General features: G+C 43.2%; 1 protein-coding gene and 1 pseudogene across 3 annotated transcripts in view; one reads left to right on the forward strand and one right to left on the reverse strand.

Moving 5' to 3' along the window:
• Nucleotides 1-4,938: 4,938 nt before the first annotated feature.
• Nucleotides 4,939-25,216, reverse strand: part of PPP2R2B (protein phosphatase 2 regulatory subunit Bbeta) — a 656,680-nt gene continuing 636,402 nt past the window's right edge. For all 3 annotated transcript variants that reach the window (XM_024731397.1, XM_024731396.1, XM_024731395.1), the window contains 3 exons: nt 15,926-16,095; nt 8,338-8,429; nt 4,939-5,664 (listed from right to left, as the gene is read on the reverse strand). In XM_024731397.1, coding sequence (XP_024587165.1) covers nt 5,385-5,664; nt 8,338-8,429; nt 15,926-16,095 — 542 coding nt within the window. In that variant the 3' untranslated portion in view covers nt 4,939-5,384. The remainder of the gene's footprint in view (nt 5,665-8,337; nt 8,430-15,925; nt 16,096-25,216) is intronic.
• On the forward strand, nt 18,893-20,593 carry LOC112390445 (nuclear cap-binding protein subunit 2 pseudogene; annotated as a pseudogene).

Here is a 25,216-nt window from a genome sequence, read left to right on the forward strand (position 1 = left end):
TTTTCCTGGTCAGCTGTCAGGCAATGTTTGGTCACAGAGAGATGGTTTGTGAATATCCTCACTAGTGGAAAAAAATAAGACAAGGTAGCTATGCATTACCTGGAAAGAAGTACAGGACAGATCTCGATAAAATGTCTGGCTGTGTCACAGTGACTGTGTCACTTAACCCTTATGAATCTGTTTATCAACTATAAAATTGGAATAATGTATTTACCTGTCAGGTGATTGTAATGATTTTAAAAAGTGCCTAGCACAACACTTGCTGCGTAATAAGTGCTCATAATTATCGGTTTCCTTTTATTCTTTCTATCTATTTTACATTTAAATACAGTACTTGTATGGGGAGGTTTTAACAAATATTTATTATTGGATGAATGAAAGAAAGAAGGGGTAGGCCCGTTCTGGCAAATTGAAAATGTGTTTTTAGTAGAATTCGAGAAACACTGACTTCACGCTTCCCTGCCAAACCCATTCTTGCTTCGGTAACTCACATGTGTTGTTCTCTCTCTTGGAAACGCGTATCATTCTTTGTGGAGGAAACTGCTTTAGCACTCGGCTCAGATGTCACTTATTCACTTATGTCACACTTATTATATGAGAAACTTTTTCTTACCAGTCCTCATTAATTAACCATTTCCTTCTCTGTACCATTTCTGCACTTTGTACGTCGTATTGTAAGTATGTCCACCACACACATGGCTGTCATCTCCTGGAGGGCGGGGACCAGCGGCTTACACATCTCAGGAACCCCAGCCCCGCGCCTAGGGCCTGGCTGCTTGGCTGCCTGACAGAAACCGGGCACTCAAATGTTTAACGTTGATGAACTTACTGGCCATTACTGGAACTCGTTTTCTAATCGGTAACTTCCATCTATATATAATGTGAGATGGGGAGAGAGGATAAGAACTTTGACCAAAATGTCTGGCTCTGTCCCTTGTGAACTGTATAAAGTTAGTAAAGTTGTATCATCTCTCTGCTTCCTTATCTGTAAAAGGGAACAAAAATAGTATCTGCCTCTAGAGTTTTGGAGGTAAATGAGTTAATACGTGGGGAATTTGTTGACCCAAGCCTGGCCCATAGAAAGCACTCAAAAAATGTTAGCTACTATCATGTATTAGAAGCAGCATTTTAAGAACTCTGGCTTTAGAGTCTGAAACCTTGAGTCGGAGACCAGGTTCTACCACTTACTGGCTATGTGCTCTTGGCTATGTTGAAAACTTGAGTCTCTTTTCCCATCTGCAAAATGGGAATAACACTGGCATGTATCTCATGGGGTTAAGGGAAGGAGATATGAGAAATCACCCATATGTCCTCCGTGAATATTGTTGCTGTTGTTATCTGGTGATGCTTTAAGCTTATCGAAGTGGTTATAAGTAAATGAGTTTCTTGTGTCCCTCACAGTCATTCCATGAGTGAGGGTGGATGGCTTTCTGACCCCTTTTCAGGCGATGTGACTGCTGTAGGCACTGAGAGGCTTGCCTAAGCTCCTCACTCAGCGGCAGAGCCAGGAACAGGACCCACATTTCCTGTCCCCTAGTTCCATGTTCTTTCCATTGACCAGGCAAGTCATTCCCACGGCAAGTGGCTCCTGAGACTTGACCTAGAAGTACAGGGGGAAGAGGCAAGTTAAGGTATGACAGAGGCCCAGAGTGTGAACGTTTCCCAGGGGTGAACGGGGGTTTGCTGTGTCTTGGGGGGTAGTGTTTAAAACACACCAGCCTCATCTGCACATGGCCATGATGGAAGAGGACAAATTAGGAATGGTTCCTTCGTTCAGTCTGTGGACAATAGTGTCCCCCCAAAACTTTGTTATTAGGCCTACTAGGGTCTTCTTGAGCCCTGGAGGCAGCCAGCAGAGGGGCTGAAAAAAGAATGGGGCCCAGGGTGGGGGCGGGTAGGAGGGAAGCTTTGGGTAGTTACTCTGCAGGTTTGAAGGAAGAGAAATGGTCTCCCACGTTGTCAGCGATGAGGTGTTAGAGGGTCTAACTTTTATTATAATGGACCCTGGAGGTTCAAAAGAAATACCTTGGAGACAGCTGACTTACTTCATCGGGTCACTGAGCTAAAAGAATCGTAGCTTCATCTTTGTTCCACCTGACAATTGTTCTGCCTTCCACATGCTGGTTGCCTAATGCATGTTGATACGGTTGAGTTAATTACAAGGTCACTGAGAGGTTGAGAGATGGTCCCCCGCCCTCAAGAGTAAAGGCAGGAGCCAGAGATTAAAGAGTTAAGAAGCATGTTGGTTCCTGTTGCCTCTTCACCTCTGGACATCCCACTGCTGCATGCTGCCTTGTATCTTCCTTCTCTGTTTCTTCCAGCTCACCTTCCCCCTCTGGAGGTGAAAGCATGGATGTCTGCCAACGTTCAGCTTTTGAACTGCTTGTTAAAATGTCAGGAATGGACTGTTGCATTAGGATGATTTTAACCAAAGCCCGGGAAGCTGCAGCTCCCATTTCCCAGAAGTCAACAGACATCCTCCAGTATAACCTGAGGGCTGGTACAAAGCAGCAGGCCTTGTGGGGTAAATTTAAGGTAGGGCAGGATTCTGAGAGCACAACAAACCGTCGAAAAGGTGGCAAGTCAGCTTTCACATAGCTTTGAGTGTCAGCTGGAAAAGGGACTGACTTCTAGGTGCCACCAACCAAGAAAATCACCAGCCCTGGGGCAGAAGGAGATGGCAAGTGTAAATACCTAGTTCTGTACCTGGCGCAGAGCAGGTCATTGGCTGAAGCATGGTGGTGGGGGACTGTTGCCAAGGCCTGACCTCTAAGGCCTTCTCCTCCTGCTTGCATTTAGGAGTCTTCGATGGTTGCTCTGGTGCATCCTTTGTTCAGGGGGAAGGGGAGGATGGCGGCCCTCTGCTCTTGGCTCTGACGTCTTTTGCAAGTTCCTCCCACGCTGTAGATCTCAGACTGTACACCTATGTGGTGAGGGTATTGGATTAGTGTAGGAGCTTTGAGATGGAGGCCACAGGTAGGCTATAGGGGGGCCTGTGAACCCCTTAAAGGCATGACCAAAATTGTTCATGTATGTGCTCCGGGGAACACTCTTGACTCCAGTCTGTGAAGAACCGCTGTCCATGGCAAGTCTCTGATGGCTCCAAAGGCTTAAATGTTCTGTGGCATCAGAGCTCAGTGTCCCGAAGTTCGGTAAGCATGCGTCCTGGGGCTCACAAAATGCCTGTAGGTGGTGAATGGGTACGTGTTTGTTACACGAATGGTTATGTGATCATTTTAATGTTAGAACAAAACATTAAAACTGACATTTCATGAATATTCTTTGTGTGGAGGAGGCTAAGTCTTGCTTTTAGAAAAGGTGACTTAAATAAATGTGAAATGAGGAACAGTACAGAGGTGGGTCGATGCTTAAGTATGAGGAACAATGATCTGTCCTGTCAACTGGTACAGACAGAAGGGCTGAGTGTTGGGGAAGCAGAGAAAAGGCTGTGAGGAAGTTGATGGTCAACTCAGGACAGGAACCGGCTGGTCCTTCTATCTATCTTGATACCACAGTTCTGTGTGAGTTGGACAAGTTTCTGATGCTCTCTTGGTCTCCTCTGAGAACACTGTCCCCCTCAGGCCAGGCATCCTGCCCCAAGAGTTTCCACTGGGGCTTTCATCACAGGAAAGATAAATACGGAGAAGAAAGGCACGCTTTCATCCACATGCTTCCTCAATTTTGAGATGTACTTGTTCACATTTTAATGTTTCTGAAATTGAGCCGCATCTTACGAAATTGTTCATTTAAGTAGTTATTTCCTTGCCAAAAAGCTGTTATTAAATGGATAGTAGCTTAGAATTGAAAGATGGTTCTTTCACCATTTTTCCCTCTTCCAAAACAAATTACACTTGAACGTTGGGACTTCTTATAAATATACAATGCGAAAGAAAATTTCTCTTTAAAAGGAGAATTCTCATGTCAAGCCATTTCACTAAATGCAAGTCTGGGGAAATGAGTCACGGTGACAGGAATGGAGACACTGAGCCCAGGCCCGGCTTTGAGTACCTCCCACCTCCTCCCTGAGCCTCCGTTTCAAATTTCTCTGTCTTTTGAATTCATTTAGTCTCCTTCCCGGAGGTGCGTCACAGGAGACCTTCTGGAAGTTATATGTCTGAATCCTCAACGGGTGGGAAGGATGAACCAGCCTCCCCAGTTTCAAGCAGACTCTACTTTGATGTCAAAGCTTCTTGATTCCCCCATATTCCATTTTTGTAGGAGGAGAACCCTCTGGTCTGTTTTTCTAGATGGTGAGCTTAGGGTGGATTAGAAGCACTTGATTAGCCTTTACAGAGCAGCATTCTGTATTGGCCATTTTTGTTCTAGCTACAGTGGAGATTGATGGATTGTTACTTTTGGTTACAAAACCCAGGAAGAGGGGAGGGGGCTGCTTTGGAGACACTTTCTCGGGGAGCCAGGGGTGCTGCCATGGCCTCCAACTTACTGTTGCATTTAGAATGCCAGATAATAAACAACCAGGACTCGGCCTTTAGAAAGAAGTCAATGGAATAAATAAGCTGGAAAAGGTTGAAGGGAAAAAGCCAAGGAACATGTAAGTAGACGATTATATGGAGCCATTTAAAACAACAAAAAGCAACAGTAACAAAGCAGCAGATGGAATCTGGCCGCACATGGCCTTGCCAAGTTAACTCTGAGAAGCGAAGTGTTCTCTTTATGTCCCCTGAAGCATTCATGGTGTTTCCTAGCCAAATTCTCAGGCTGTTTCTGTGGTGCTTACGAGAAAAGAATATAGCAGAGTTGATGTGGCCCTTTTCCCTCCCCATTCTGCATCCTCTTTGCAGCCTTGTGAAATAAATCTCTGGTTCAAATGAAATTGTGAAAAAGAAAATGGAAAATGGAAAAAAAAAAAGTGCTGTAGGGGCAGGAGATGCTGACTGGTTCCGATTTTTCACAAAACAAGGAGAATTTCTCTAAGAGTAGAGTAAACGGTGTTTATTTTTCGTTGAATTTTTTTTCAATCATCAAATGGAGTTGCTTAATTAAAAAAAAAAGTATCTCTTTCTTTTCTCTTTAAATACTACAGACAACCTCATTTTATCTCAGCAGACACCTAGAAACAAAACACTGGACCCACCAGAGAAAACGGGGCAATGAAAGCATCAGAAATTCAAGTCAGCTATGGAAGAATTACTGTTAGCTGGCAGCTCTCAATTCTAAACAGAAGTGTCCCAGAACCTGTTGGGTTTGACAAAATTTCTTAGAACTGGGGATTTGGGAAGGTTGGACTCCATGGACTTCTATTCCATTTGTTTCCTGCAGAGGGAAATTAGAGTCGATGCATCAAATGAACACCCAAAGAAACATTTAAAAACGTGTTTGACTAGTACTCAGTATGTGAGATTATTAAGTAATAACTTGTCCTCCTAGTTAACCTTGTCCTGGAATATATATAGGTTATTTGTAGCCGCCACTGCTATAATATTTTCTGAAGGATGCCAAGCTGTATGCAAGATCTTTTTGCTAAAGTCCAGACTGTCGACACTGATCTCGTCTTTTCTCCGCTTGCCCCCCACGCACACTTTGCGCGGTTTTAGGATAGCTCGGGGTTTGCTGTTTTCCCTCGAGGCCTCAAGGGTGACGTCGCGCTTGGTGTTTCGGTCAAACATCCTGAAGAAGTTGTTGTAGGAGCCCGTCATGATGACACTGCAAGGCAGAGAGGAAAAAGGGAGTGACTGAGTGCGACAGACAAAGGCTTTCTAGAGCAAACAGCACCACAAAGTGGCCAGTTTATGGCACCACACGAGAAACAAACAAGAGACCCAAAACTGCAACAGGCTTTGTAGTGTGACTGTTGAGTTTCTTTGGAATCACTAAGAGCAACAAACTCTTTGGCTGGGTGAAGGATCGTTGAAAGCCCTCCTTGTTATTTACCAATAGATTCCTTTTGGTTCTTGGGCTCCATAAATGAGTCCAGTGGTTTTAATGATCCCAGCCCACCTCCCTCACATCAGGATTCTGAGGCTGGGGTGAAGTTATGAGTAGGAACACTGAGAACAACCGTCATTGTATTGTGTACATTTAGAGCACAGCTACAGTAGGAGGGATTCTGTGTTGCCCGACCGCTAAGGCTTTCTTGCATCAGCACTGCAGGAGGGATGCTGGCAGTACAGCACACATACCAGCATGTTTCCTCCCCCTGCTAAGAACTAGATCTAAATTCAGCCTTTTCCAAAAAATTAGATGCCATCATGGTCTCACTCGGGAAGGGAGTAAACAAAAATTCAATTCTGAAGGGATGTAGGATAAGGAAGTAAGCCTTTGAGGGGACTGACAGATGGTTCCTACCTTTCTACAAGAGTTATCCATTCTCAGGCATATCTCCAATTGATTAAGAGAGCAGTGAATGCCAGAGCCTTCCAGAAGCAATGGACTGACTCTTTAATGGCGACAGTTTGGACAAGATGACAGGCTGAGGGAAAGACACCAAGTAGCGTCCCATTGTGGCTGCCCCCTGCGGAGGTGGGCATGGCCTTGTTTGTGGGTGAGGCTCTGACTGGATGGTTAGGATGGGAGAACGCAGAGCGAGCTATTATTACCTCATCAGGCAGGGTGCTGAGTGCTTTACCCCAGACTTCATTTACTCTTCCTTCATCCCATGTAAGGGATTTACACAGGAGGAAAAGTGAGTGACTTGTACAGTGTCACACATCTAATAAGTAGCCAAGTCAGTTCTCCAGCCCACATCTGCCTGACTCTGGGGCACAAGCATTCAGCCACTTGGCCTCACTGCTTCCCATGCACTGACCTTTGCTTCCCTCACCATGACCTGACTTGTTTTTTTTTTTTTTTTTTTTTTTTTTTTTTTGCAGTACGCGGGCCTCTCACTGTTGTGGCCTCTCCCGTTGCGGAACACAGGCTCCGGACGCACAGGCTCAGCGGCCATGGCTCACGGGCCCAGCCGCTCCGCGGCATGTGGGATCTTCCCGGACCGGGGCACGAACCCGCGTCCCCTGCATCGGCAGGCGGACTCTCAACCACTGCGCCACCAGGGAAGCCCGACTCGACTTGTTTTTAAACAGTAAGAGAAAGTCTTTTCTGGGAAAATAATCTCAACCTTATCTGGACCAAGAATAACATTTTCTCAGTTATGGAAAGAAATTGTAATGTGGTGGAAAGCGTGTTGATTTTAGGATTCAAACTCTTCCTCTTGTCTCTACTGCTTACTAGCTCATGAGCTTGGGCAGATTACTTTATCTGGCTGAGCCTCCGTTTCCTCAGCTGGAAAATGGGGATGGTGAAAACAATCTCGATAGATTGTGGTCGGGATTAAAAAACATCATGTGTGTGAAAGTACCTAGTAAGTACAGTTTTTGAATCTTGGTTAAGATAGGAGGGAAACTGGAACAATAACAACCACAAATATTTAAAAAAAAAACCCTATTCTTAATAAACAATGAATAAATGACAGTTGTAAATGAAAATAAATAAAATAATAGGGCTGGGCTAGCTTCTTTTCCCCTCGAGGGCCTTTGTTAATATGTCACAGTTGCTCTGCCCTCTGCCCTCTACCAACTGGGCACGTCCTCTGCCACGTGGTGATTCCTTCCAGGCCTAAGTGGAAGGCTGATTTTGGATCACTGACCAAAAAAAAGCCCAACAAGGGTCACAGAGGGAGAGCCTGCGCTCACTAAGAGCTCGACTCTCCGAGTGCTTTGCCGTGATAGAATTTCCCCGCTTCCGAGTACTACTGCCGGTGCTGCCTTCATCGAGGAACAGCCCCTGGTAGACTGTGCTTACTTCTCCTGGAAATCAGAGGGTCACCTGTAATATTTGTCAAACCAGAAAGAAACTATGGGGAGGTAATAGGAAGTACTGTTGAAATCAAAGGCCTTAAAACAGTCATAAATCACCTTCAGGACATGTGATAAATGAGGCCGAGTAGAATTCGGTTAATGAACCACCAGGGCCTTCGGCCAGGTCTATACTGGCAGCTTCGAGGAATAATTTTCCATCTAGAAAGCCCACTCTGCAATCATCTGAACTATTCATGCTGGAAATGTGCTGGTGGAGCTTCATTTTAGCCATGTTGACCTAGCTCTGGGAGTGTCTTGTGTGTACGAGGTAGGATTTTCTTGAGGTTAAGTGGTCCCCTGAGCCAGTCCTGAAAGAGGAGTCAAGGGTGTCACTCATCCCTCCCTCCTTTCCAGGCCTGCCTCAAGGGTCATCCAGTGGTCTACACGGTGCGTCTCTGCCAGGCCTCGGGGCCGATTTTGATCTCCCTTTGGTTGTATCCCGCTTAGGATACACAGCCCAGAGCCTTCGCAAGGAGAGGGGGACCACCTTTGGAAAGTTCCCAGCCACGCAGACCTTTCTTACCTGTCTGACCCATTCCACACACATTCAAATTTATCAAAAATGCAGTCATTTTCGTAGAGGGAGCACAGCTTGCTGCGGAGGTAGTCGTGAACCTGGTTGGGGGCGGGGAGGACACATTAAGAGGGTGTTATTATTTTTAAAAATGATTTCTCTGTGTGAAGCTCCTCTTTGGATGTGAGCTGTTAATTTTCAGTGTAAATGCGGATTGAATCAGACGGGCTCAGATCTGAACCCAGGTGTGGCCCTTTTCGGCCTTGGCACATTAAGATGAGTTGGTGAGCTGCTTACACGGCTAGTGTGGATTAAACAAACTTGCTTACATAGATGGTGGCATAGAGCAGGGCCCATTAAGCGGGAGAGCCCCATTTTCTAAGCTGATTTAGAGGACACCGTTCATTCAGCCTCTTTTTTTTTTTTTTTTTTCCCTGCGGTCCGCGGGCCTCTCACTTTCGTGGCCTCTCCCGTTGCGGAGCACAGGCTCCGGGCGCGCAGGCTCAGCGGCCATGGCTCACGGGCCCAGCCTCTCCGCGGCGTGTGGGATCTTCCCGGATCGGGCACGAACCCCTGTCCCCTGCATCGGCAGGCGGACTCTCAACCACTGCGCCACCAGGGAAGCTCTTCTTTTTTTTCATTCAGCCTTTTATTCGACAAATATTTATTGAATGCCTGCTATGTGGTTGGGAGAGAGACCCGTGAACAGAATACCCCTGGGGTGCTTTCCTCCTAGTGTTGGGGAAGAGACTGTATAACCAAGTAAGTATATAAGATAGTTTAGATGGTGATAAAGATATAGAGAAAAAAACATGGAAAAAGGGAGTGGGAGTATTATATTATACAGGGTGAGTAGTCAAGGGTTCACCTGAGATGGTGGCCAGAAGGTGCAGTGTGGAGGCCTCAGCGTGTGCTCACCAGTTCCCGTAGGCCCCTTACTCTGAGTGATGTGAACAGACTTCACAGAAAGGATGCTGAGCCTGCTGTGTCGTGAAAGAATGTAAGCCTGCAGGGCCAAAGGCAGGGAGGCTAGGTGTAACCTGGGTGATAGATGACGGCTTGGACCAGAGCGGGCAGTGGTGGGAGGTGGTCGGATTCTCGACATGTTTGGAAGGAGAGCTGATGGGACTTGGGGATGGATCCACTGTGAAGTGTGGAGAGGAGAAACAGGAGTCAAAGAGGGCTCCTGCATCTTTCTCTTGAGCAAGTGGAAAGATGGAGCTGCCATGTTCACTTTTGGGATCTATAATTTGGAGATGTCTATGCCAAGGGAGCTCATCCAGTAGACTGATGTGATGTGCATGGCGCAGCCCTGGAGTATGCAGCAGTTTTCTCCTGTTTCTATTTTTCAGTGAAACGAGAAGCAAGGTTATCAACTGAGAGTGAGGAAGGGGAGGGGGTTGTTGGGAAACAGTGCAGGGTTTCTGGAAGGCACCGAGGGCCGCTTGAAGTTGTTGGATGTGAATTTTAAATGCATCTGGTCAGCACGGTTGGGTGTTTTTCTCCAGCTGCATTCAGCAACTCAGGTGAAGGTGGCAAATAGGCTGAGGATTAGGGCTTGGAGGGTAGTAATCTGGGTGCAATTTTGAATTCTTCCTGAGCTCTGTCATAGGGACTGGTAATTACAACAGGCATACATAATACGCCAGCTTGTTATTATTAGCCAGGCGCTTTATCCATAGAATCTTATTTCATCTCTAACATCATCTTAGGACGTAGGTGTTGTCATTCTCTTCGCTTTAACAGAGGATGAACTACCGGGTATGACACCATTTGTCCGAGATCACACAGGAAAGGAAATGACAGAATGGGAAGTGAACCCGGGATCTGGGTTCTGGAGCGCACACACACTCTTGCCTTCTCTAGCAATCTACCTCCTACTGGCTCTGCCCCATTGGCCTCGCCTTGACGTGGGGTCTCAGTCCTAGACAGGAGCTGGGAACTGAGGTGAGGCCAAGAGGGAGCTAAAATTGGGTGAAGGCAGAGGGACGTTATGAAAAGCACTGTTTGACTTTGTTTAGATGGACAGGGATGGTTCACTCTTCCTTTTCCTAGGCCCCTCTCCTCCCTTGACCCCAGAGCTCTGTTGGATGCTGAGCTCAGAGGCTCAGCTGTGTGCTTAGCACTGGGCAGAGGAATGAGGTCAGATTCATTCCTTGCTCCATTAGATGTTCTGGGTATTTGAAAAGCTCTCTGAGTTATTTGGACAGTGGAAGGATTTCTAAGTCTGCAAATTAATTTACTCCACTTTTACTCTCTTGTTTCCAAACAGTTCTGGGCCTTGTCAGGGTATCTGCTTCAATGCTATAGTGACAAGAGAATCCATCTGCAGCTGGGCTTTTGGCTTTGTTAGGTAATGGGATGTAAGGGCGAGGCTTGTGTCTTGAGCCTGGGAACTCTGCTATAAATTAAGTCATTGTCCTTCCCTTCCTCCACCTTTTGTGCGTATTGGAAGTGGCTCAGATCTGATCTGGAAGGCGATTTTGTTTGTAGGGCCATTTCTGCTTGTTGAAGATCTCTAGTTATCATTAAGAATCCTTGAGCAAAGCAGAAGAGAGTCCTGGGACAAAGAGAGAGCTGATTCCAGGTCTTGACAAACTTCTTCTATAAATGCCCAGGTAGTAAATAATTATACTTTGTGGGCCATGTAGCAACCACCCAACTCTACCCTTGCTATGCAAAAGCAGCTATAATAAACAAATGAGTGGGAGTTGTGTTCCAATAAAACTTTACTTACAAAGATAGATAGGTGGCAGACAGGATTGGCCTCTGAGTCATGGTTTGCGTAACCCTGGTCTTGACTGTAATTCCCCCCTCTCCCAAATCAGCACAGACTATTGCCTTGGAAGAAAGTGATGGTGGAGGTAAGGGCATAAATTGGGGGTCGAACTTTTCTTCTGATGGTTGGAGGACCCTGACCTCAAGAATCTGTCTCTTTTCTAGAAAGCAAGCCTGATTCTTGCCTCTTCTTGATTTTATCATTGACTTGCTTCCAAGTTCTGTGTAATAGAGGGAGAAGAGGAAGAGGAGTGGGGCTTCTGAAGGGGAAGGATGTCAAGATGGAATTAGTGCAGTGGGCAATGGGAGCCAAATTTATTATCCTCGTACTCCAGATCTCCTACTTTTTGGAGGAAAAAGACAGGCAAAATCGATCCTATTTTCAATCTTATCTCCCCCTACTTCTTCCTCTTATCTGTTATGGAGCACTTTTTTTTTTTTCATTATTTTCCTGAAACTTTTAATTTATTTGATGCACCATCTTTTTTTGTAAGTTTAGCTGATTTAAAATGTTTGTTGTGTTAATTTCAGGTGTATAGCAAAGTGATTCCATTATACACACATATATATATAAAATTGTTTTTTCAGATTCTTTTCCCATATAGGTTATTACATGATATTGAGTAGAGTTCCCTGTGCTATATATACAGTAGGTCCGTGCTGGTTATCTATCTTATATATAGTACTGTGTGTATATGTCAATCCCAAACTCTCAATCCATCCCTCCCCCACTCCCCCTTAGCAACCACAGGTCTGTTCTCTGGAGTCTGTTTCTGTTTTGTAGATAAGTTCATTTGTGTTGTATTTTAGATTCCCCATATAAGCGATATCATATATTTGTCTTTCTCTTTCTTACTTCACTTAGTATGATAATCTCTAGGTCCATCCATGTTGCTGCAAATGGCATTATTTCATTCTTTTTTAGGCTTATTGATATTCCATTATATATATGTATCACATCTTTCTTTTTTAGGCTTATTGATATTCCATTATATATATGTATCACATCTTCTTTATCCATTCATCATTGACAGATGATAGACATTTAGGTCACTTCCATGTCTTGGCTATTGTAAATAGTGCTGCAGTGAACATTGGGGTGCATGTATCTTTTCATATTACGGTTTTCTCTGGATATATTCCCGAGAGTGGGATTGACAGATCATATGGTAACTCTATTTTTAGTTTTTTAAGGAACCTTCAGACTGTTCTCCATAGTGGCTGTACCTGTTTACATTCCTACCAACAGGATGGAGCAGTTCTGGGAAGTTCCTGACTACCTCCAACTGAGGGCCTCTACAGGAAAAGATGATCTATTACACTATGAAGGTATGTGGCGTATATATTCTGTTGTAAAAAAAAGAAAAATCTTAGGCAGAGAATATAGACTTTTTTCCATCAGAGGAGAGAAAAAGGTAAGATACCGACATGAGAAACAAACATCTAGAGAGCAACAGAGTAAGGGAAAACTTAAGACTCGTGGTCCTATTTGATGCTTCTCTCTCCATGTTGCAAAAAGTGTTTCTATGCTATGTTCCTATGAGCTTGGGGACGGCCTCCTTGACACTAAGCCGAGTCTCCCAACACAGTGGTTCTCAAATCATGTACTTGTGGGAGCCTGCTATTGTATAGTTGATAGACCACTGTGAGGCCTAGCACGATTAAACTTTGTTGGTTTGTTCTTCTGTTTCAGGGGTTGACAAACTTCCTGTAAAGGATCACACAGTAAATATTTTAGGCTTTGAGAGCCATATGGTTTCTGTCACGATGACCCAACTCTGCCGTTGTGGCATGAAAACAGCCATAGATAATAGGTAAATGATCACTGTTGGTTTGTTCTTCTGTTTCAGGGGTTGACAAACTTTTCCTGTAAAGGATCACACAGTAAATATTTTAGGCTTTGTGAGCCATATGGTTTCTGTCACGACGACCCAACTCTGCCGTTGTGGCATGAAAACAGCCATAGATAATAGGTAAATGATCAGGTGCGGCTGTATTTGGCTCCACAGGTCAGTCTGTCAACCCCTGTTCTATAGGAAAACGTGAACATAGCTCATCATACTTCAGTCTACAGCTTCTTATTCCCAGAAACATGCTTGAGATCGGTTGATGGATGTATGAAGATCCAAAAGAGTATATCACCTGTCTCCCTGCCCAGGGAAGGCACTAGTAATTGATGATGGAATTCCTTCCCACTGGACCAGTCCTTACAATTTTTTTCAACAGTGTTCCAGACACTGACTCACTCAGTTTGTTTACCATCTTTGATATACTATATTACCATCTGATACGGTATATAAACTTCACTAAATTGCTTTGAAATATGTCACCTAAAATAAGTTAAATAACTTTTGTAGTATTTAATTTCAACAATGGGCTATGAGAGCTCTTCCTCAGTGTTCTACAAAAAAGAGGTCTACATCTACTACTAGGTAAACATGATTTGAGAAGCATGACCTTAAATGCTGATGACTTCATGTCACAGCTAGCTAGCTTTGTTCTAGAAGTCTTTCCCTAAAATAAAGGTAGTAATTGCTCTCCCCACTGTGTAGCCTAATCTACTTTTCTCTAAGCGCGGCTCTGCAGCAGGTCACACCCCTGTCAGGTTCTAGTTCCCATCGCCATCGCTTTCGTACTAAGGGATGTAACACCAGATGGTTTGACTGCGCAGCTGGAGGAGGACGCTCCTGTCTGCTCTAGCCCTGTGCTGAAGGTGAGGGCTGTGAGCGGGAGCCTGAGGGCAGCATGTCAGGCACAATGAGAACGCAAACACACAGGGGATGCTACTTGAACCACAGGGGTAACCAAACTACCTTGACCACATCTGTGGTCTTCATTTCTGGCCCCCAAACCTTTTTACAGCTTCACGGTCAGCCATCAAAGTCCTGAGTGTCCTCAACCTCCTCTCTCAATGTTTCCTGCTTCTCCTGAGGCCACTCACGTGGCGGCTGGACTTCTGCCCTCGTGTGCCAAGGTGAGTGGACTCCGTGCTGTTCAGGACAGTCATCCTTCCTGTCTCGGGTCCACAGCTCCTTCCACGTCATGCCATCCAACGTGACTTCCTGCCACCCGTCCTCCTTACAGTCAGCAACAGTTCTCAGCCCCTCTACCCCATTCCTGGAAGCCACTCTAGCGCCTCAGTCTCTCTTCCATCCCTGCCATCATTCTTAGCGATTCAAATACTCTGGACTCTCGGTTACTTGGCCTCATCATTTTCAGTGCGTTTTGTCCTTTGCTTTCTGGGTCATATTATGAACCTTGTCATTACTATAACTGTATGTGTTTAGTAAGTATCACTCTTGCTACTTCCTATCATTTTAAGTCATGCCCTTTAGTATCTTGATTCTATCAATTCTTCATTCCCCTTATAACCTACCTTAGATTCAGCCATCCATCATTCCAATCAATCAATCACTCCCTTAATAGATACCTTCAACAAATTTGCTTTTCTCCCTCTTCCATCGTACTCCCTTGGCAAAACCCCATCACTGGTTAAATCTAACCTTCTGCTCTTCCTTACCTGTACCAAGCAGGTGAATGTGGCTGGAAAAAACACACAATCACACAGATCAGTCTCACTTTAAATCAATAATAGAAACCTCAAGTGGCTCCCTGAGCAACCCTACCATACTGCCCCAGTCAATTCACTCTCTTCCTTCTCACTCAGCTAATGACCTTGCTTCTTATTTTACTGGAAAATAGAAGCAATAAGAAGAAACCGTCTGTATGTTCCCATCACAAAATTGACAAACCTACTGCATCTGTAGCTACTTACTCTTTTCTCTTTCCTTTGACGGATGAGTTGCCCACCTCATCTAAGTCCAATTCTGCAGTGGAATCTATTCCCTTGAGAAGCTGACTGCTTCAATTAATTATCACCCTCTCTACAGGCTTACTCCTATCAGCATAAAACAAGCTGTGATGACTTCCTCAATCCTGCATTCCATTCCAGCTACTACCCCATTTCTCTATTCCTCTTCAGAACAAAATCTCTTTCGAAATTTCACTACAGGGCTTCCCTGGTGGTGCAGTGGTTAAGAATCTGCCTGTCAATGCAGGGGACACAGGTTCGAGCCCTGGTCCGGGAAGACCCCACATGCCGCGGAGCAACTAAGCTCGTGCGCTGCACCTACTGAGCCTGCGCGCCACAACTACTAAAGCCCGCGTGCCTAGAGCCCGTGCTCCGCAACAAGAGAAGCCACCGCAACGAGAAGCCTGTGCACCACAAAGAAGAGTAGCCCCTGCTCACCGCAACTAGAGAAAGTAGAGAAAGCAACGAAGACCCAAAGCAGCCAAAAATAAATTAATTAAAAAAAATTTCACTACGTTCCACATCCTCTAGTTACAGTCTCTCTTGAACCCACTCCAATCAGACATTCATTCCTACCACTTCACCTACAACTAACTCTTTCATTAAGGTGCCTGATCATCTCCATGTTACTAAATCCAATTGGCCACTTCTCAGTCCTTCCTTGATTCAGCAACAGCATACGGCAGTTGGTGACTTCTTCCTCCTCGATTCACTTGGACTCCTCTTGGTTTCTGTCCTACCTCACTGGCACTTTCTCCAGTCTCTCTTGCCAAATCCATTTCCTCTTCCCAGCCTGTAAACACTGGGACCTCAGGGCATGGTTCTTGACCTTTCCTCTAGGCTAGATCTATCCAGACTTACACTGAGCTGTCTACCTGCTATTTCTGGATGTTTAACTGGCTCAACATGTCTTTTATCCTTCTGCTTTGTAAGCCTTTGCAGGCAGGGGCTGATTTGGAACCCTTGAAGAAGTGCCCAATCTACGTATTAGTGGGTGGTGGTCTGTACCTGGTAAGTCTCGATGGGGCGGTTTTCCATGTTGAGATCCCACACTTTGACCGTCAGATAGTCTCTGGTCATGATATACCTCCCACTGTGGCTGAACTTCACATCCGAAATCGAAGAGATGATTTCAGAGAAAAACGACCTGTTGCTTGGATCTTCCGGCTCTTCAAAAACTGCAGAACAAAAGCAAAACAAAAGAAATTTAGTACATCCTTATCAGCTGATGCTAACGTGTTTGGGCCAGCTCGAAAGCCAGCAGTCTAACCTGGAGTAGGGCTGGAATCTGTAGAATTTAAGTTGCTAACAGAACTGTCAGCTCCCTGGCAGCAGAACAAGCTGTCACTGGTTTCCATATTTTGTTTCTCATGGAAGGACTCCCATGGGGCTTGTCACATCCACAGATCTGGCACCGACAGTTCACAAGCTCCAGGTCTGTGTATCTGGCTCTTTCACTTTTCCCCATGGTTCCTGGGTGTCACTGCATATACTATAACCTGTAGTCATCTTACACACTTAAAAATTGTGTTTATGCCATTTTTTGAGATATAATTCACATACCATAAAATTTACTCATCTAAATTTTATAGTTTGGTGGGTTTTTTTTTTTAGTATAATCAATCATGCAACCATAAACAAAGTCTAAATTTAGGACATTTTCATTACCTCATCCTCTGTAAAAAACCCAAAACAACTCCATTCCCATTAGCAGTTACTCCCCATTACCTACTCCTGCAGCCCTAGGCAACCACTAATCTATTTTCTTGTTTTATGAAATTGCCTATTCTAGAAATGTCACACAAATGGAATCATTCTCCCTCTCTCTCTCTCTATATATATATACATATATATATGTATATATATATATATATATATTCTTTTTTGGTGACTGGCTTCCTTCCCTTAGTGTAATGTTCTCAAGGTTCATCCATGTAGTGGCATGATTCATTCCTTTTTATGGCTGAATAATACTCCATTGTATGGCTATATTACATTTTGTTTATCCATTCATCAGTTGATGGACACTTGGGTTGTTTCTACTTTTTGGCTATTATGAATAATGCTGTTATGAATAAACACAAGATTTGTGTGGACCTATGTATACGTATCTCTTGGATCATGGTGCTTAATAGTGGGACTTTGCTGCCAGACTGCCTTGGGCTTAAGGTCAGACTACCCTTGACTAGTTGTGTGACCTTGGGCAAGTTACTTAACTTTTCTGTGCCTCAGTTGCATAGGTAAACTCTGGCTACAACGTCTTTTGTATATATTTTCCATTTGCGCTGGTATCTAGCTGCTTATTCTTCCACTCAACAGATTCAGCTGATTTCTACTCACAGGAATAAAAAGCACTTACAGGAATAAAAGACACTGAAGCTTGTTGTAAGCTGCCTTAGTTCATCTTTCTAACCTTGTTTTTGAACTCCTCTCGTTCAAATTGGATGTGCGAAATACATCTTGATGTTTCCCGTCTTTATGCCCTTCATTCCTCCGTCATTGTGTCGTATTTTGCTTGATTCATATGTCTCATCTCTTACATGTTATTTTAGCCCCAAATGATCACACTTGGTCTGGCCTGTTCACTTAGCATTTGCTCAGGTATTCTCCCAATGAAAGCATCATTTCTCACATTAGCATTTAACAGTCCGTGGCTTATCTCAACTAGGAATGTGAGCTTCTTGAAGGCAGGATTTTGTTTTTTCTCGTCTTTGTACTGAGACTCTTGCACATAAATATTGAATAAATAGTTGTTGCTTGATTGATTGGAACCAAAGCCAGATAAATTAGTGAAATCTTTGCCTTCTGGGTGCTCAGCATGTATGATGTTGAGCTATACATATTTGCCTACATTTAATTAGTTTTGACCTACAATAATGGCAATTGAGTATGGTTCCACCTAATAAGCGTTTCTATCACAATTTTAGGCTGAACCAAACATCAGTCTTCAGGTTACTGAGTAACTCATCCCCCAAGGCTTTCTCTTTCCTGCCCGTTCAACACACTCACGGAGTCATTATCAAATTCTATGTAGAAAATCTATAGGCGGAGAAAAGATGGTGGAGAAGAAGGATGTGAGCTCACCTCTTCTTACAAAGACACCAAGATCACAACTGACTGCAGAACAACCATCAACCAAAAAATGAGGGAACCTATCAAAAAAGTTATCCTACATCCGAAGACAAAGAAGAAGCCACAACAAGACGGTAGGAGGAGCACAGCCACGGTAAGATCAAGCTCCATACCTGCTGGGTGGGTGACCCACAAACTGGAAAATAATTTTACTACAGAAATTCTGCCACAGGAGTGAAAGTTCTGAGCCCCACATCAACCTCCTCAGCCTGGGGATCTGGCAACAGAAGGAGGAGCCCCAAAGAATCTGGCTTTGAGGGTCAGCAGGGTTTGACCGTAGGAATTCCACAGGACTGGGGGGAAACAGAATCTCCCCTCTTGGAGGGCACAGAAACCCCACTCTTGTGTGCACCAGGACCTGGGGGAAAAAGCAGTGGCTTCATAAAAGCCTAAGCCAGACTTACCTCCTAGTATTGGAGGGTCTCCTGCAGAGGCGGGGGGCAGCTGTGGCTCACTGCAGGGACAAAGACACTGGCGGTGGTAGTTCTGGGGAGTACTCATTGGTGTGAGCCCTCCCAGAGGCCACCATTTCCTCACCAAGACCTGGCACCACCCAACAGCCTGTAGGCTCCAGTGCTGGGACACCTCATGCTAAACAACCAACATGGCAGGAACGCAGCCACACCCATAAGCAGACAGGCAGCTTAAAGTCTTCCTGAGCACACAGCTGCTTGCTAAACACACCCCCTGACATGTCTCTGTCCACCAGAGGGACCTGCACCGGGACACCTGCACAAGCCTCTTAGACAGCCTCATCCACCAGGGGGCAGACAGCAGAAGCAATAAGAGCCACAGCCCTGCAGCCTGCGGAAAAGAAACTGCAATCACAGAAAGTTAGACAAAATGAGACAGCAGAGGATCATGTTCCAGACGAAAGACCAAGATAAAAACCTACAAGAACAACTAAAAGTGGAGATGGACAACCTACCTGGAAAAGAGTAATGATACTGAAGATGATCCAAGATCTCAGAAAAAGAATGGAGGCACATGTCGAAAAGATACAAGAAATGTTTAACAAAGGTCTAGGATAACTAAAGAACAAGCAAACAGAGATGAACAAAACTAAAATAAAAAATACAATAGAAGGAAAAAATAGCAGAATAAGTGAGGCAGAAGAAAGGATAAGTGAGCTGGAAGACAGAATGGTGGAAATCACTGGCACAGAACAGAATAAAGAAAAAAGAATGAAAAGAAATAGAGACAGTCTGAGAGACCTCTGGGACATTAAACACCCCAACATTCACATTATAGGGGTCCCAGAGGGAGAAGAGAGAGAGAAACGCCCTGCAAAAATATTTGAAGAGAAAATAGCTGAAAACTTCCCTAACACGGGGAAGGAAACAGTCATGCAAGTCCAGGAAGTGCAGAGAATCCCAGGCAGGATAAACCCAAGGAAGAACAAGCCAAGACACATAGTAATCAAACTGACAAAACTTAAAGGCAAAGAAAAAGTATTAAAAGCAACAAATAACATACAAGGGAACTCCCATAAGGTTATCAGATGACTTCTCAGCAGAAACTCTTCAGGCCACAAGGGAGTGGCACGATATATTTAAAGTGATGAAAGGGAAGAACCTACAACCAAGAATACTCTACCCAGCAAGGCTCTCATTCAGATTCGACAGAGAAATCAAAAGCTTTACAGACAAGCAAACGCTAAGAGAATTCAGCACCAGACTAGCTTTGCAACAAATGCTAATGGAACTCCTCTAGGTAGAAAAGAAAAGGCCACAAGTAGAAACAAGAAAATTACAGATGGAAAAGCTCACTGGTAAAGGTAGGAAATCATCCACATACAAATGTGGTATCAAAACCAGCAAGCGTAAGAAGAGGAGAGTACAAATGCGGGATATTGGAAATGCATTTGAAATTAAAAGAGCAGCATCTTAAAACAATCTTGTTTAAATATAGACTGCTATATCAAAACCTTATGGTAACTACAAACCAAAAAATCTACAATGGATACACACACAAAAAAGAAAAAAGGAATCCAAGCACAGCACTAAAGTTAGTCATCAAATCACAAGAGAAGATTCTCACAGTGGTGGCCTCCTCGGCCACATTGTGCACTAAGTCGGGTGCCTTCCTGAAGGCGCAGTGACCCCTATGTCGAGCTGAGCCAGTACCAGGACCAGCACTGCCGGGGTGACAGTGAAGAACAGGAAAAATTAATTACTGAAGGAAAGCTGTACACCGCATGTTGGAAATCTTTCCTCTTATACACAACTGAAGAACAAATCTATGAACTCTTTAGCAAAAGTGGTGACAGAGAGAAAATTCGTCATGGGCCTGGATAAAATGAAGAAAACAGCATGTGGGTTCTGCTTTGTGGGACACTGTTCAAGAGCAGATACAGAAAATGCCACGTGGTACATAAATGGAATACGTCTGGCTGACCGGATCATTCGCACAGACTGGGACACAGGCTTTAAGGAGGGCAGGCAGTATGGCCGTGGGCGTTCTGGAGGCCATGTACGAGATGAGTATCGTCAGGACTATGATGCTGGGAGAGGAGGCTATGGAAAACTGGCCCAAAACCTGTGAGTGGTGAGAGCCCCGTCATGAAAAACACACTCCTTTGGCCTATTGAATTTGACGTGCGTTACCCAAGGTCTGCAAACCTGCCCATTTTTACCTGGTTTTAATCAATGTCTCTACTGAGCTGGAAGCCTCTTCATGGTTTTCCACTTAAAAATTATTAAAGGACAGAAACCAAAAGAATGCCATTAATTCTACGGTCTTAGCATCTTAGTCATGTGTCAGATTACCAGAATGATTTCTGTTTCCAGGTCAAAAATTGTGTTCCTTAGCAACAGACTTCATGAATAATGTTGATAAGCCAAAAACACACTTCTTTTAGGAAGAGTTAAAAAAAAATTTTTAAGTGTTTACCATGTTTGCATCTAAGTAGGTTTATGGTCTACTGTGGGGCCTGGAATTACTATTTTTAAAATTTTAAGTTTGCATGAGATATAGAGTTTAATAAGTAGAGTTTTGCTATGTAATGTAGCTTTACTCTAAATTAGGAATAGATGTTTGATAACTGATTGTTTTTCTATGTTGAATTTTAATCTCTAAAGGCAAACTTAAAGAGTCAAGGGAACTTCCTAAATAGTTGGTAAGCATTAGACAGTCGCAGGGGACACCACCTCTTATGTGCTTTATATATCAGGAAATTAGGTCAGGACTAGAAGGGTATTTACTAAACACAGTTTTCAAAACACGTGTTTTAGCTAACGCTAAAAAGACCAAGGGTCTGTATTACAGGGAACCTCAACTACTCTAAGGGCAAGGGGGGGACGCTGTCAGTAGGAAATGGGGAGGATATTTTTTTTCATTTTCAAACTGATCTTGGGGATTGAGTGGGATTTTTTGTTTGTTTAGTTTTAAAAAAAAAGAGCTTAAAGATCAAGAGAATGCTTAACAAAAACAGAATCAGAAATGCTTCCCTCGGGAAATGTTTTGGCTAATTCTCATACTGAAGCCTGTCTGGTTTTTTCCCTAATTGTGCTAAGTTTCAGAGCCTGGGTAGTGAGCTGGTGGTCTCTACAGAGAAGGGAGTCTAGAGGATTTATCTTGCATTTGTAAGGCAAGAGAGAATTTCTGTAATACTATGTGAACTATTGCTTATTTTAAACTGGTAGTCTAGTATAATTTTCCCTGATGTGATATTTTTTCCTCTAGCAACAAAGTATCCTCTAATTTCTAGTAGTTTGTGAAGTTTGGGGCTGAAGTATCTCAATGTGAACATCTTTCATGTTACAGTGAGTGTATGTTTTCTCAAATTTAAACTAGCTATTTGAACTTTAAAAGATATCTCTAAATTAGCTGTAACTATTTAGGAAAACATTTGCAAATATCTAATTTAATGAGGACATACAATTCATTAATAATAAAATCTTTTTACACTGTCGTTTGAATTAATGTATTTTATATTTTGCAGTAAAACGTAACTCAGATTTCTACAGGTCTTAAAACCACAGACAGCGGTTCCCATTTGAATTGTCTTCTGTAACAGATTTCAATAAAATTGGACCAACTTATAAAAAAGAAAAATCACAAGAGAAAAGAACAAAAGAGGAAGGGGAGAAAAAAAGACCTACATAAACAAATCCCAAACAATTAATAAAATGGCAAGAAGAACATACATATTGATAATTACCTAATATGTAAATGGATTAAGTGCCCCAACCAAAAGACATGGACTGGCTGAATGGATACAAAAACAAGACCCATCTATATGCTGTCTACAAGAGAACCAATTCAGACCTAGGGACACATACAGATTGAAAGTGAGGGGACAGAAAAAGATATTCCATGCAAATGGAAATCAAAAGAAAGCTGGAGTAGCAATACTCACATCAGACAAAATAGACTTTAAAATAAAGACTGTTACAAGAGACAAGGAAGGACACTACATAATGATCAAGGGATCAATCCAAGAAGAAGATATAACAATTATAAATATATATGCACCCACCATAGGATGACCTAAGGCAAATGCTAACGTAATACAATAATGGTGGGGGACTTTAACACCTCACCTACACCAATGGACAGATCATCAAAACAGAGGAAACACACGTTTTAAATGACACAATAGACCATATAGATTTAACTGATATTTTTAGGACATTCCATCCGAAAACAGCAGATTACACTTTCTTCTCAAGTGCACATGGAACATTCTTCAGGATAGATCACATCTTGGGTCACAAATCAAACTTCAGTAAATTTAAGAAAATTGAAATCATATCAAGCACCTTTTCTGACCACAACACTATGAGGCTAGAAATCAATTATAAGAAAAACACACTGTAAAAAACACAAACACATGAGGACTAAACAATATGCTACTAACAACCAATAGATCACTGAAGAAATCAAAGAAGAAATTAAAAAAATACCTAGAGACAAATGAAAGCACAATGATCCAAAACCCATGGGATGCAGTAAAAGCAGTGCTAAGAGGGAAGTTTATAGCAATATAATCTTACCTCAAGCAATATAATCTTACCTCAGGAAACAAGAAAAATCTCAAATAAACAACCTAAACTTACACCTAAAGGAACTAGAGAAAGAAGAACAAACAAAACCCAAAGTTAGTAGAAGGAAAGAAATCATAAAGATCAGAGCAGAAATAAATGAAATTGAAACAAAGAAAACAATAGCAAAGATCAATAAAACTAAAAGCTGGTTCTTTGAGAAGATAAACAAAATGGATAAACCTTTAGCCAGACTCATCAAGAAAAAGAGGGAGAGGGCTCAAATCAATAAAATTAGAAATGAAAAAGGAGAAGTTACAACGGATACCGCAGAAATACAAAGCATCATAAGAGACTCTATGCCAATAAAATGGACAACCTAGAAGAAATGGACAAATTCTTAGAGAGGTACAATCTCCCAAGACTGGACCAGGAAGAAATAGAAAATATGAACAGATCAGTCACAAGTAATGAAATTGAACCTGTGACTTAAAAACTTCCAACAAACAAAGTCCAGGACCGGGTGGCTTCACAGGAAAATTCTATCAAACATTTAGAGAAGAGTTAACACCTATCCTTCTGAAACTCTTCCCAAAAATTGCAGAGGAGGGAACACTCCCAAGCTCGTTCTATGAGGCCACCGTCACCCTGATACCAAAACCAGACAAAGATACCACAAGAAAGTGCTGTTTACAATAATCAAGACATGGAAGCAGCCTAAATGTCCATCGTCTGTCGATGATGAATGGATAAAGAAGATGTGGTACCTATATACAATGGAATATTACTAAGCCATAAAAAAGAATGAAATAATGCTATTTGCAGCAACATGGATGGACCTGGAGATTTTCATGCTAAGTGGAGTCAGTCAGAGAAAGACAAATATCATAGGATGTCGCTTACATGTGGAATCTAAAATATGATACAAATGAACTTATTTACAAAACAGATACAGACTCACAGACATAGAAGACAAACTTACGGTTACCAAAGGGGAAAGGTAGGGGAAGGATAAATTGAGAGTTTGGGATCGACATATGCATACTACTCTATTTAAAATAGATAACCAAAAAGGACCTACTGTGTAACACAGGGAACTCTGCTCAATATTATGTAATAACCTAAATGGGAAAAGAATTTGAAAAAGAATAGATACATGTACATGTATAACAATCACTCTGCTGTGCACGTGAAACTAGCACATTGTTCATCAACTATACCTCAATATAAAATAAAAAATTTTTAAAAACCCAAATTCTTTGTAGAAAATCTAACATAATCTAATATAATGAGTTGTCTTTCAAACCTTGCTGAATTAAACCATAAGTCAAACCAAAATACTAATTTTCACAGAACCATGTAAAAGAACAACAAAAAAACTGATCAATCAGAATTGAACTTGAGAAGTAAAAAACCTGTTGAAACAGAAAAACATGAAGTCAACACAGTCTCTGACCCCTCGTCTCAGTCTGTGCCCGTTTCCCTTGGACATTGATGGAGCACTAATGAAGGCCCCTGGACTCCGATTGGTACCCTCAGAGTTGAGAACTAGATTTTCACCTTAGTTTCTATTCAACGTAATCTCATTAGGACTGGGGACTTAGAAACTCCACGCATGCCCCATACAAACATCCCCATAGAGAGAGGAATGGGGGCCCTGAGGCTTGGTCACCCCCTACCCAGTGCATCTGCAAGGCAAGCTTGAGGCAGTAAGTGGGAAGGGCTCTGGAAACTACACACCCGGAGGCAGTCAATTCCTGCCTCTGTCATTTACCAGCTGTCCACATTTTTGTTTTTGCGGTACGCGGGCCTCTCACCGCTGTGGCCTCTCCCGCTGCAGAGCACAGGCTCCGGACGCGCAGGCTCAGCGGCCATGGCTCACGGGCCCAGCAGCTCCGCGGCATGTGGGATCCTCCTGGACCGGGGCACGAACCCGTGTCCCCTGCATCGGCAGGCAGACTCTCAACCACTGCGCCACCAGGGAAGCCCCCCAGCTGTCCACATTTTATTTACTACTCTGAGATTCCATTTTCCCAGCTGCAGAGTGGACATGCATGTTGCTTGGCACATAGCAGGTCCTCAATAAATGTCAGTCGCTATTTTTTATCATGAAAAGCATGCATTGGTTCCGTATTAGCCAATCATATTTCATTTACTAAGATTCTTGGTGGGGAGGGATAAG

The sequence above is a fragment of the Neophocaena asiaeorientalis genome, unplaced genomic scaffold (genome assembly GCF_003031525.2).
Source record: "Neophocaena asiaeorientalis asiaeorientalis breed wild unplaced genomic scaffold, Neophocaena_asiaeorientalis_V1.1 scaffold531, whole genome shotgun sequence".
Taxonomy (NCBI): domain Eukaryota; kingdom Metazoa; phylum Chordata; class Mammalia; order Artiodactyla; family Phocoenidae; genus Neophocaena; species Neophocaena asiaeorientalis.